This window comes from Podarcis filfolensis, assembly GCF_964270895.1.
Source record: "Podarcis filfolensis genome assembly, chromosome: Z".
NCBI lineage: Eukaryota > Metazoa > Chordata > Lepidosauria > Squamata > Lacertidae > Podarcis > Podarcis filfolensis.
In genome coordinates, this window is record NC_139617.1 from 3,536,138 (window position 1) to 3,549,607 (window position 13,470).

The following is a 13,470-nucleotide window of genomic DNA, read 5'->3' on the forward strand; positions in this document are numbered from 1 at the left end:
TTCTGTCTAATCGCCCCCCTCCCGCGCGTGGATGATGCAGCCAGATTAAAGGCGTCTTCAATGATTGATTAGACGACGGCTAGCCAACTGATTTATTAATCGATTAAACCTACACAAATTCTCTCGCTTGTGTGTGTGTGTGCTTATTACTATTCTACACAAAGTCTCTGCGTGTGGTTTTTCTCTCTCCATATGAGATAGACATTTAGAAATTGAAAAATACATTTGCAGTTTTTCACATGTGAATAAAACTGCTTCTGTGGGGGGCGGCGAGGCAAGCTTCGCTCAAGTTGAGAAAATGCTGCAAGATTCAGCTTGTCTCTGGAGAGGATGAGATTCCTCGGTTGGAGGAACTCAGGACAGATGCTGCCTGCGGTGCAAGGTGAGCAAAGGTCAGCTCTTCAGCCATGAAACTTGCTGAAGAGGGGAAGGGGCACCTGAAGTGTACATTTTAAACCAGCATCATACCAGTTTAATAATAATGTTATTATTTATATCCCACCCATCTGCCTAGGTTCCCTGAGCCACTGTGGGTGGCTTCCAGCAAAATATAAAAACACAATAAAACATCAAAAACTTCTGTATGCAGGGCTGCTTTCATATGTCTTCAAGAAGACATGGTTATCTCCTTGACAACTAATGGGAGGGCATTCTGCAAGGCAGGCACCACTACCAAGAATGCCCTCTGCTGGTTCCCTGTAACTTCACTTCTCCCAGTGAGGGACCTGCCAGAAGGCTCTCGGAGCTGGACCTCAGTGCCTGGACTTTAAACAGTCATGCCTTCCCCCAAAAGATCATGGGGAGGGTAGTTTCCTTAAGAGTGATTAAAGTTGTTAGGAGGCCCCTTTCCCCCTCACTGTGATACAATTCCTAGAGTGTTCTAGGATTCAGAATGTCCTAAAGACTGCTGATTCACCTGCTGAAAATACCTTTCTTGTGTTGGCACACGCCACCTTTCCCTCGGGGGGTACAAGGAGAAAGGCCTCTGATGATGAAAGTAGGGTCCAGGTGGGTTCATGTGGGGAGCTGCCCCAGAAATTACTCAAATGGGACTTGAGCACAAGAGCATTCTCCCTGTTTGTGATTCCCAGCAACTGGTAATCAGAAGTATACTGCACAACACCCCTTCGATAGCTAAGCTGTGTCCATTTTGTGTTAGCACAGATCTTTGTGGCTCAGGACCCCAATATCTCCTGGAATGTCTCTCCCAAAATGAAAGTCTCTGGCCACTTAGATCTTCATCTAAGCCCTTCTCCAGGTCCCTCCTTCGAGGGAGGCTCAGAAGATGGTGACAAAGGAGAAGGCCTTTCCACTGGCAAGTTATCATCTGTGGAGCCACATCTTCTGGCTGCAAATTTCATACTTTTACCATTAAAGCTCTTTCACCTCCCCCCCCCCCAGTTGTTATGTGTCACTTGCAAATTATATAGAACACCACAGAAAGCCAAAACTATAGAAAGTTTGAAATCTAGTGTGCACACTAGCCAGTGTAATTATTTCATTCTAATTGTGAGCATCCATCTGCCTCGGGAGACAATGGAGGAGTGTGCTTTTGGGGCTGAAGTCAAATTGTTGGAAGGTTGCAGCGCCTGCTGTGGTTTTAGAGACTGGCATGGGAGAGACATGCTTTGTTGCAGCTGGGGCAGATGAAGGGATCCAATTGTGTTACTGCAGATGCATCATGGTGTTTCTCCTCTCTGCGCTTCTCCCAGAGGTCATTCATTCTTTCGTCACTGCTATGGTTACATAGCCTGTCTCCAAGCACTGTGGTCATCTGCAAGTGATTCCCACATAGCAGAGTTGATGTTGCCAGCCTTCATGTCTTGTTTGCAGACATCTTTGTAACACAGAATTGGTCTACCAATGGGCCTGGTGCCTGAAGCCAGGTCACCGCAGAGCACCCCTTTGGGGATCCTGCAATCTTACAATTTTTGGATGGTGTGTGGGATCATGACCTTCTAATACAAATGATATTCTCATACAAATACAGGAAAAGCCCATTATGCATCCCTTATGAAAATAGCCCAACCTTGTTTACTGGGTACTGTCTACACATCTCTCCAGGGTATCTGGCTGGGGACATTCCCAACCCTACTTGGAGATTTTGGGCGTTGACTCTGGGGCCTTCTGCATGTGAAACAAGCACTTCACCACTGAGTTAATAACATAAGAAACTGCCGCATACAGAGTCAGCCCACAGGCCCATCTGGCTCAACATTGTCTATATACTGACTAGTGCAAACTTTCCAGTGTTACAGTTAGGGGACATAAGCTACCTTCCCTGAAGATGTGGAGGACTGAACCTGGGACCTTCTGCACAAAGCACATGCTCTACCAAGCTACAGCTACTGAATGCTTCTTGCACTGTGATATGTTGTTTTTATTGAAAAATATTTGGATAACGATGTATCACAAATAATTTTTTGTTGTTGTTTAGTCGTTTAGTTGTGTCTGACCCCATGAACCAGAGCATGCCAGGCACTCCTGTCTTCCACTGCCTCCCGCAGTTTGGTCAAACTCATGCTGGTAGCTTCAAGAACACTATCCAACCATCTCGTCCTCTGTCGTCCCCTTCTCCTTGTGCCCTCCATCTTTCCCAACATCAGGGTCTTTTCCAGGGAGTCTTCTCTTCTCATGAGGTGGCCAAAGTATTGGAGCCTCAGCTTCATGATCTGTCCTTCCAGTGAGCACTCAGGGCTGATTTCCTTCAGAATGGATACGTTTGATCTTCTTGCAGTCCATGGGACTCTCAAGAGTCTCCTCCAGCACCAGAATTCAAAAGCATCAATTCTTCCGCGATCAGCCTTCTTTATGGTCCAGCTCTCACTTCCATACATCACTACTGGGAAAAGCATAGCTTTAACTATACGGACCTTTGTCGGCAAGGTGATGTCTCTGCTTTTTAAGATGCTGTCTAGGTTTGTCATCGCTTTTCTCCCAAGAAGCAGGTGTCTTTTAATTTTGTGACTTCTGTCACCATCTGCAATAAATACTGTAAATCAAATGAAGAGCGGTGATAAAAACATAAGAAAGACCTGCTGCCACTGAAACCTGTTTTGTTTTATTCATATATGTGCTGCTGATACATTTGCAGCCGCGCAGCGTTTTGTAACGTTTGTTTGTGTTATGGATTTCGGATTGCGAGGCACTTTGAGTTCATCCTTAGCGGGTTTGGGGGCGTTAATGCAAGTTAAAATGCATAATAATAATAATAGTAGTGATCGAACCGGGGGCTAACAACAAAACGCTCCCCACCGGTTCCACCAGCAGCGCCAGCGCCGCATGCGCAGGGATGCAGCGCCCAGGAGCCTCCCCGCGCCATGGATGATTCCGCCAGTTATGCAAGGCACTTCACGGCGCAGAGCTCGGAGTAGGACACCTAGCGGCGGCCCCGCACCATAAACTGACCACTTCTGCGCCATACAGGTTCCAGGGCTCGGTGGCGCGCAGCCACGCGCCGTAGATAACTCATAAACTCCGCCGCTTAACCAATGTGCCCGTTATTGCTTATGCGCGTTGCGGGGCCGGCGCGGCTTGTCAGAGGGAGGAGGCGGGCCCCGGAACATGAATCCCCACCGGAGTTATGCAGGGCGGGCACGGCGCGGCGCCTCCCCACGCAGGTTCCGGGGCGGCGCCATGGTATTGCGGCGCCGCGGCTGTGAGGAGAAGCTGGCGGCAGCGGCGGCAGGGCGCGTTCCGCTGAGGCGGCTCTGACCACCAGAATCTCCCCTCCTTCCCTCTCCGCTATGTCCGAGGCGGCCGTGGCCGACACGCGGCGCCTCAACTCGAAGCCGCAGGACCTGACGGACGCCTACGGGCCGCCCAGCAACTTCCTGGAGATCGACATCTTCAACCCGCAGACCGTGGGCGTCGGGCGGGCCAGATACACCAGCTACGAGCTCCGCATGAGGGTGCGTAAGGGAGGGGGCGAGGGCGGGGTGAGGGAGGAGGGGGCGGGGCCGCGGGGGGTCTTCTAGTGGGCGGGGTGTCAATGGGAGGGAACGGAATAGGGCGCCCTCGTGCCACGCCCAATACCTGCCTTATTTGAGGGGGGGTTTCCGACCCTCATTTTAATTCATTTTAAAAAATCATTTATATTTATTTCTAATTACCCTGTTCCTGTAAGCAGGATAGGCAGGAATGTTATAGTTACATGGAGGCCATGGGGTAGGTGCAGTATAAAGGGGTGGTGTGGCATAGTGGTTAGATCGTTCTGTGGATAAAGAGGTGGCCCTGGGTTGGGAGAGGCTGCCCACTCTGCTACAAAGCACACATGGGCTTGAGGATAGATCTGCTTGCTCAAGCTGATCCCGCCTCACAGAATGTTGCAAGTAGTGAATGGGCTTGTAAGTCGGCGTGAATCTGCTAAGCCAGGGGTCGGCAACCTAAGGCCCATGGGCCGGTAGCAGCCCACAAGTCTTGTTTAACTGGCACATGGCGACCCCTGGCACCCCCCACTCTTACCGGCGCACCGTGGGGATCGACTTCCGGGTTGATGGCACCTGTGCACATGTGCACAGGCGCTCCTCCGACCCAGATGTGTGCCGAAAATAGTGTGTGCACATGCGTGCAGGATGAAGAAGTGCCTGTGCACGTGCACACACACTATTTCCAGCGCACTTCTGGATCAGAGGAGCGTTGGAAAAATAGCGTGTGCGCACAGGCGCTCCTCTGACCCGGAAGAGCGCGCATGCACACATGCTCTGGCCCATCCTCTGACTGGCCCATCCTTCGATAAGGTTGCTGATCTCTCAGCTAAGCCTTTAGCACGGGCTTGGTTTCTTTTTTGATTTGGGGTAGTATCTGGTGCATCCTTGGTGCACACCTGCCTGATGTCACCATGGATCCCGATTGTGGCTGTGTGGGGCAGCCTTGGAGAAGAATCAACTTAAGCAGAGACTGAGGAGTGTGGGGGGTTAGTGTTTTCCCCTCCTTTCGCCTCCCTATGCCTTTATTTTATGTGCATTCCTAGATATGTGTTGAGAAGCCACACTGAGTTCAGGGAAACTTGCTCCCTGGTAATCATGTAAAGCAGGGGCTCAAAAGGCAAGCCATTGACCTTCTGCCTTTGTAAATTTTGATACCTCTATGGTAGTTTTTAATATGTGAATGGTGCTACGTAACCCCTGGGTGGATCACACAGACCACCAGTTGGGAACCACTGATGTAATGGATTGCAACTATAACATTACATATGCAGAGAAAAGAAACACAAGGGTGCATCTGTAAGAGTGAAACCACATGCCCTCATCTGCCCCAGCTGCAACAAAACATGTCTCTCCCTTATCATTCTCTGCAGCCACAGCAGGCGCTGTAACTCTCCCCGTGATTTACCCCGATGATGCACTCTTCTATTGTCTCTCGAGACAGACAGAGGCCAACAACAATACAGTAGCCTACATCATGGTGTGGAACCTATGGACCCCCATATGTTGCTGCACTCCAACTTCTATCAATCCCAGCCAGCATGGCCATGGTCAGGGATAATGGGGTCCAGTAAACACCTGGGAGGGCCACAGGTTCTTCATCCCTTTACAGTGAGATTAGCAAAGCATTTGTTGCTGCCCTTAGGATCTTACAATCTAAAATACTAGTTGGATTGGAATAGGGGGGACCAGTCAACTCAGCATACCAAAAGTAATTTTAGTTACTGGTATGGAACAGATGACAATTCTGCAGAATGGGCATTTGTGACCTACATGTCCTTCTCAAGCAATTAGTTGCATTTTAAGTTCCTTCCCTAGAAAGGAGCTCTTGAAACACCCTCTTGACTAGTGGAAAGGATTTTTGAGTGCAAGGGGCAGGATTTTGCTGTATTGTAGAATAGCTAGAAGGGGTGAGTATCTAGAAGTGGTTGTCCTGGGCCTTGCCATTAAAGCAATTGTGCCACTGCACTATAATTGTGCCTGCTATCTAGCTGAAGCAGTTGCTTCTGAAGAGTAAAGGTAAAGGGACCCCTGACCATTAGGTCCAGTCACGGACGACTCTGGGGTTGCGGCGCTCATCTCGCTTTATTGGCCGAGGGAGCCGGTGTACAGCTTCCGGGTTATGCGGCCAGCATGACTAAGCCGCTTCTGGCAAACCAGAGCAGTGCACGGAAATGCCATTTACCTTCCCGCCGGAACGGTACCTATTTATCTACTTGCACTTTGTGCTTTTGAACTGCTACTGAAGAGTATATTACTGCAATGTGCTCTACGTGGCGCTGCCCTTTAGGCTGAACTGAAAGCTGTAGCTTGTGCAGAATGCAGTGGCTTGACGCTCAGTGGGCCGAAATATTGCCATTTTATTATGCTGTTGCTGAAATAATTGCAGTTAGACTGCCAGTTGGGCTAGGTTCGTGATGCTAGCTATGGTATAGAAAGTTCTACAGTTTGGGATCAAGATTACTAAAAGATTGTATCATCCCAACATACATACCCAACCAATCACTGTCCCATGTGAGAGAGCATCCTGCAGATACAGTTCTATCAGGAGGTCTATTCCACACAATGTTGGAATTGGATCTAAGCTGTGGTAATACCTACCCTTTTAAAACTCCCTCTAGTTGCATGTTGGACTGGTGTTTTCTCTGTTGCTTTTCACCTGCTGGAAGTATTCCTCTTGCAGCAAGCCTTCTAAGTAACTTGGGGTTAGAGCTCAACGTTGAGCCTACCAAGTGGCGATGGCGACGGCGAAGAGGACCTTCTTCACCGCCTCTATTGCATCTGCAGAAAACAGCAACAGGAGACTATTTCAGGTGCTTAGCAATCTATCGGAACCACCTTCATCACCGGGGCCTGGTAGGGACCCCAAGATCTCCTGCAATACTTTTGCAAAGTTTTTGCAGATAAAGTCACTCAGATTCGGAAGGAGGTAGACTTCACCGTGGGAGCAGGGCCAGGGTGGAAGAGTGCTGGAGTCCTGTCTAGTCATGTTATATGGGATCAATTCCAATCTGTTACCTCCGAGGATGTGGACAGGCTGCTTGGACGAGTGAAACCAACCACCTGTCTCCTTGATCTTTGCCCATCCTGGCTAATAAAAGCGAGCCAGGAAGGGCTGGGCGATGGGCTCTGCAGGGTGGTGAATGCTTCCCTCTGCAAGGGAGCCTTCCCTGGCCCCCTGAAAGAGGCGGTCATTAAACTGCTTCTTTAAAAAACACCTTTAGACCCAGCCAACATGGTCAACTATAGCCCAGTCTCAAATCTTCCATTCTTGGGCAAGGTGGTTGAGCGGGTGGTTGCTGAACAACTCCAAGCATGCCTGGAGGATGAAGACCATTTGGATCCCTTCCAATCAGGATTCAAACCTCACCATGGGACTGAAACTGTCTTGGTCGTGCTGATCAATTATCTCTGGCGGGCTAGGAACAAAAGTGAGAGCTGTTTCCTAGTTCTGCTGGATCTCTCAGCGGCCTTTGATACAATCGACCATAACATCCTTCTGGACCGTCAGGAGGGGCGGGGAGCCGGGGGCACTGTTATACAGTGGTTCTGCTCCTTTCTCCTGGGCCGTATCCAGAAAGTGGTGTTGGGGGATGAGTGTTCAGACCCCTGGGCTCTCACTTGTGCCTCAGGGTTCCGTCCTCTCCTCCATTATTTTTAATATCTATATGAAGCCGCTGGGAAGGATTATCAGGGGGTTTGGCCTGGGTGTTCATCAGTATGCAGATGATACCCAGCTCTACCTCTCTTTTAAATCAGAACCAGTGAAGACGGTGAAGGTCCTGTGTGAGTGTCTGGAGGCAGTTGGAGCATGGATGGCAGCTAACAGATTGAGGTTGAATCCTGTCAAGACAGAAGTACTGTTTTGGGGGGATAGGGGGCAGGCAGGTGTGGGGGACTCCCTGTTCCTGAATGGGGTAACTGTGCCCCTGAAGGACCAGGTGCGCAGCCTGGGAGTCATTCTGGACTCACAGCTGCCCATGGAGGCGCAGGTTAATTCTGTGTCCAGGGCTGTTGTCTACCAGCTCCACCTGGTATGCAGGCTGAGACCCTACCTGCCGATCTTGCCAGAGTGGTGCATGCTCTAGTTATCTCCCACTTGGACTGCTGCAATGCGCTCTATGTGGGGCTACCTTTGAAGGTGACTCGGAAACTGCAATTAATCTAGAATGTGGGAGGTAGACTGATGACTGGGAGTGGCCGCCGGGACCATATAACACCAGTACTGAGAGACCTGCATTGGTTCCCGGTACGTTTCCGAGCATAATTCAAAGTGTTGGTGCTAAACGGCCTCGGTCCTGTATACCTGAAGGAGCGTCTCCACCCTGATCATTCAGCCCGGACACTGAGATGCAGCGCTGAGGGCCTTCTTCTGGTTCCCTCACTAGAGAAGTAAGGTTACAGGGAACCAGGCAGAGGGCCTTCTCAGTAGTGACGCCTGCCCTGTGGAACGCCCTCCCATCAAGGAAATAAGCAAGTATCCTACTTTTAAAAGATACCTGTTAATGCTGTATTGTGTTTTTAATATTCGATTGGGAGCTGCCCAGAGTGGCTGGGGAAACCCAGCCAGATGGGCTGGGTAGAAATAAATTATTATAAATTATTATTATAATGTCTATCTCAGTTGATACCTGTACAGTGGTACCTCTGGTTACATACGCTTCAGGTTACACACTCCGCTAACCCAGAAATAGTGCTTCAGGTTAAGAACTTTGCTTCAGGATAAGAACAGAAATCGTGTTCCGGCGGCGCGGCAGCAGCAGGAGGAGGCCACATTAGCTAAAGTGGTGCTTCAGGTTAAGAACAGTTTCAGGTTAAGTACAGACCTCCAGAACGAATTAAGTACTTAACCCGAGGTACCACTGTATTTGATTTGAATTGATTTTATGTATCTGCAGTTGTTACATTAAACTGTTAGTTAAAACAATTGCACATTGTTTTGTGTTTTGCATAAGTTTTTGTTATATTGCAAATTGCTTTGGTATGCCTAATGGGGAATGATTCATAAATCAATAATAATAAAGCAGTTGTCAATTAGAACTTTCTCTTGCCTCCTTTCAGACAAATCTGCCGATCTTCAAACTGAAAGAGTCCTGTGTGAGGCGACGGTATAGTGACTTTGAATGGCTGAAAAATGAGCTAGAGCGTGACAGTAAGGTGGGTACAGGAAATGAACATCCACTCTGTATGCATCATAAATAGATCAATAGATAACTTTCTTCTTCATTCCTGTGGCAGAGAGCTCTCCTACTCTTCCCTGTTGGATCTAGTGGTGACCCTAACAGATCAAGCAGCAGAAGGAGAGTGGTTCTGCTCCCCTCTTAAGTCATGCTCTCAATGTTTCTAGATTGTAGTGCCTCCACTGCCTGGCAAAGCCTTGAAGCGCCAGCTTCCTTTCCGAGGAGATGAGGGCATCTTTGAGGAGTCCTTCATAGAAGAAAGAAGACAGGGCTTAGAACAGTTCATAAACAAGTAAGAGTGACACCTGGGTCTTCAATACTTGGGGAAGTGAAAGACTCTGGGAGAGGAGGACGTGTCATTGCACAGTGTAGTGACTAGATTGCATATCGTGGTTGCCAGTAACTCTAGGCATCATCTTAAGCTTACCATTGGTCTTCTCTTCATGTGGAATCCTAAGAACTGTAGTTCTCTAAAGAGTGCTTTTATGATACTCTGCAGCAACCTAATGCTCTTCAGATGTTTTATACTACAATTACCATCTGTCCCAGCCAGCAGGGCTGTAGGATGCTGGGCCTGCTGGGAGTGTGGCTGTGATGGCCAGGGCTCCAGAACATCTGGAGGGCACTGGGTTGGCAAAAGCTGCCTTAAGTGGTGAAGAGCCTGCAGTTATGCTGCCTCAAATCTGCTAGAAATGCTAAAATGAGAAAGCTGGTTTATTGTTAAATTATTATTTTTTAAATTTATAGTCATGACAGAAACAGTTACTAGCCAGAGACTATCAACTTATATCTTCCCATTATCTGACTTTATCCCAACCCCTTGTAATAAGGCTCCACCACTCTCCAGCTGCTTCTTTCAGGGAGGAAGTAGGGAGCCATGCCCACTTCCTAAACCACATACAGTCGTGATTCAGCAGCTGGGCCATTTCTGCCTGGTAAACTACTAAGATGAGCCCTATCACACAAACTTATCAGACTACAGTTCTGAAAATCTGCTTGTGGGGAAAGAGAGACATGATGGCTATTCTGATACAAAACCGAAATGTTTGTAGCGCAGACAAAACTGAAGGGTCTACAATCCAGTTGTCAAGGAAACTACACTTCATACACAGAATCTGGCAGTTGTCTCTGGATGCTGAACTTTAGAAGCACAACCTTCTACATCCCTGCACAAATTCATAGATGAAAAGCCCTCCTGGGCCTGTTTCCTGGGGAGGATGCATGCTGGGGGTGCTGAGTGCCTCCAAAGACTGGAGAGATGGGATTGGTGGCAAATGAAAATAACAGAGGCCAGCCAAAATAGATGGACAATGCTGCAAGTGTCCTGGGTGCTTGTGTGTGCTGCTGTTGCACAACATGATCTTGCCTTGCCTTGTACAGAATTGGGTAGCTGATTGCTAATCTAACACTTCTTCTTGTTCTTGGCAGAATTGCTGGACACCCGCTGGCACAGAACGAGCGCTGCTTACACATGTTCCTGCAGGAGGAGACTATCGATAGAAATTACATCCCAGGGAAAGTCCGTCAGTAGAGGAGTCTGGCATTCTCCATTTTCTCTCCCCGTGCAAAAATGACATTTATTTTTACACTGCCCCTCTTCCGAACCAGCTTTTTTCTCTTTAAACCTCCTCACTTGTCTAGTGTGCCCACCACGCCATCCCACCCCATCCCACCCCTTGTTAGGCAGCAGCGTTGGGTTCTGTTGGTCTTTGGTCTCTGCATAAAAAGGTGAGAACTTGGGAAGAGCTTGTGCCTATTGGTGGATAGGTAAAGCTTGCTGAAAATGAACTGGAGACTAGTGTAAGGTATTGCAGCGTACATCAGAGCTGCTTTTCTTCCTTTGTGTAAGAATATGGAGGATTATCCAGCATGTGTAAGTGTGCTTCTTGCCACAGCTTTCCTAGGGAAGTCATGGTACTGAGGCTCCTTTTCTTGGCTACTGCAGAGATGTTTCAGGGTTTTTTTGTTAGCATCTGTGCCCATCACCCCAGAATGATTAAAAGTGGGAAGCAAAAAATGTTTTTCCCTTAACTTGCTAGGAGGGGACTGTAGACCAAAAGCAGTTTGGAAGCTCCCTTTATTGAGCAGTAAGGCCTTCTGAGGGACTTCAAGTGACCCCTTCAGTATGCCTTGAGGTTTTAGCTGCTAATCCTACCCCAATAACCTTTGGGCTTTGTAGAGTTAGAGGCAGACTTGCAACCCAAAGAACAAGGCACCCTTTGGGAGCCACAACTTCTGGTAGCAGAATGGCTTCTTGTAAATGCATGGGCAAAGCAAACAGTGGCGTCTCAGAAGCAGGGTTCATGTTGAGGACTGGGCAGGAAAGGTTTGGTGGCTGGCTTTTGATGGTGAAACCTGTGGAGCAGTGTTTTCTCTGAGGATTGCACCTTGGCAAGTTAAAAGATGGAGCAAGTGGAACCTAAACTAAGGGATGTTTCGCATGCCGCTTCTGTGTTCAGTGGATAACTTCATCTGGCCTCTTGTCTGTGTCCATTTGGGGTTATGGTGCAAAGTTCCCTACTGTTCGTTTAATATTTAATCTGTTGGGAGGTCTTGCAGATGACCATGGTATCTGCACAGCCTCTTTGTTTGACCTGAACAAGAAACTTTGTGATCCCTCCAAAACTCTGACCTGCAAGAGGTGGGGGCAGGAAGAGAGTCGTATCAACCTAAGTAATAAAGTGACTGTAATCACAAAGTTCCCTGTTCTGAAGTTTGCACTATTTGGAGTGAGCAGTACAAGTGTGTCTTGGAGGGGAGAAAGAACTGGTATATACAATTCTGCATGTTTCAGGCAAGAGGTTGTGGATATACACCACCCACCTATGGGGTAACTGGATAGCAGAAAACTCTCTTCTCTGGGCTCCCAAAGCAATGGCTATGCAGAAACTGTCTCTGCACAGACCACTCTCATCTGCTGCTGGAGAGGTGCTAACATTCCTGTTGGAAGCGGCCTGCTGCTGCCTTGTGGATCTGCATTAGCTATGAGTTCTTCAAATTCCTTCCTTCATTTGGTGCACAAGTCTGGAGATCAGAGGCTCTTGCTGCTGTATGTGTGTGTTTTTGTGTGTGTGTCTATATTTACAGACACACACACATACATATCCATACTGATGTGGGGCTTGTAATTCAGCAAACTATGTCTTCAGTTTACTGTTTTATGTAATGTCCAAGACTTGTTCATATTAAACCACTGTGAAGCCAATATGTCTGTGTCCTCTATCAGTCACCGGCTTTTCTAAGTATTTTTGGGTAAAGCTTTGGAAAGGAGTCATTATTCTCTCACATGTCAAACGTGTCATTTGTGTGATGATTGAGTCTGAGGATTTATTGTTTATTTGCACTTGGGTCTTCTCAGGCAGTAGTCTCTGGTGCCTCTTGGGACTCACAGTCAGCACAAGGCAGAGAGACCAGCAGGAGCAACAGGCAAAGGCAACTGATACTAGTTTGTCCCCCGTCCTCCATGCTGAGTTCCACAAGGGCAACATTAAGCTGTGGTCTTCTGGGTTGTTGCCTCTGCACCACACTGGCTTTAAATGACATTCTTTTAGAATCATAGAATTGTAGAGTTGGAAGGGATCTTGAGGGTCATCTAGTCCAACCCCTTGCAGTGCAGAAATCTCAACATAGTATTCTGGGCACTGCATTTGGCTAGGAGTTGCTAGGAATTTTAACACTAAACTACAGTGCCTATAATTCTTTGGGGGAAAGAATTTGCTTTAAAGATATAGTGTGTATGTAACCTGAAAGTAAGATGAAGGGAGCTGACAGCAGCACCCCATGGGCTAGCGACGAGTAAAAAGGCAGGTTGGGTGGTGGACGGGGCACTGTCTGAAGTTGGTGGGGCAGTTACCCATTTGCCCAGCTGGGCTAGTCTCTGCTGCAGCCAAACCTAGATCCATGGACACTGCAGCCATTTCCCCCACATTTCTTCCAAGCTTTGCATAGCTTCCTAGCACTTTTCTCTCAGCTCTTTTAGCAGGCATTGCAACACACTTTGGCTTGCATGCACACTGTACCTTTAAAATACATTCAGAGTACACTTCCACACTCAAAGAATTCTGGGCACTGCAGCTTGTTAAGGGTTGCTGGGAATTAATAATTCCAGCAGCGGTGAATTACAGTACCCAGAATTATTTGAGGGAGGGAATGTGTTTAAAATGTGCCTTAAAGGTATACTGTGTGCATGGCCTCTACTTTTTTGCATTCTGCCATTTGTCCAAGGATCTTAAGGAGATGAACATGGTTCCCCCTGGTTGTATCCTCACAGCTACCCTGTGAAGCAGGCTAAGCTGTTGGTAAGGTACTGGAGAGCAGCATCCCAGGAGCTGGCAGAGGCTGTGGAGGAGCAGTCAGCTAAGTTT

The 13,470-nt window shown here is 48.1% G+C and overlaps 1 protein-coding gene across 1 annotated transcript; it reads left to right on the forward strand.

Moving 5' to 3' along the window:
* The first annotated feature begins 3,588 nt into the window (after positions 1-3,588).
* Positions 3,589-12,311, forward strand: SNX12 (sorting nexin 12). Its single transcript, XM_083595510.1, has 4 exons — positions 3,589-3,911; positions 8,988-9,083; positions 9,274-9,398; positions 10,535-12,311. The coding sequence occupies exons 1-4, from the start codon at positions 3,747-3,749 to the stop codon at positions 10,635-10,637; spliced, it is 489 nt and encodes a 162-aa protein (XP_083451636.1). The 5' UTR covers positions 3,589-3,746; the 3' UTR covers positions 10,638-12,311.
* The last annotated feature ends 1,159 nt before the right edge of the window (positions 12,312-13,470 follow it).

What these genes read in the sequence shown, in the direction of transcription:
- SNX12 (XM_083595510.1), top strand. Translation starts at nt 3,747, where the DNA reads ATGTCCGAGGCGGCCGTGGCCGACACGCGGCGCCTCAACTCGAAGCCG. An exon ending in GCTACGAGCTCCGCATGAGG is followed by an intron (nt 3,912 to 8,987) that starts GTGCGTAAGGGA and finishes GCCTCCTTTCAG; the next exon opens with ACAAATCTGCCGATCTTCAA. An exon ending in AGCTAGAGCGTGACAGTAAG is followed by an intron (nt 9,084 to 9,273) that starts GTGGGTACAGGA and finishes CAATGTTTCTAG; the next exon opens with ATTGTAGTGCCTCCACTGCC.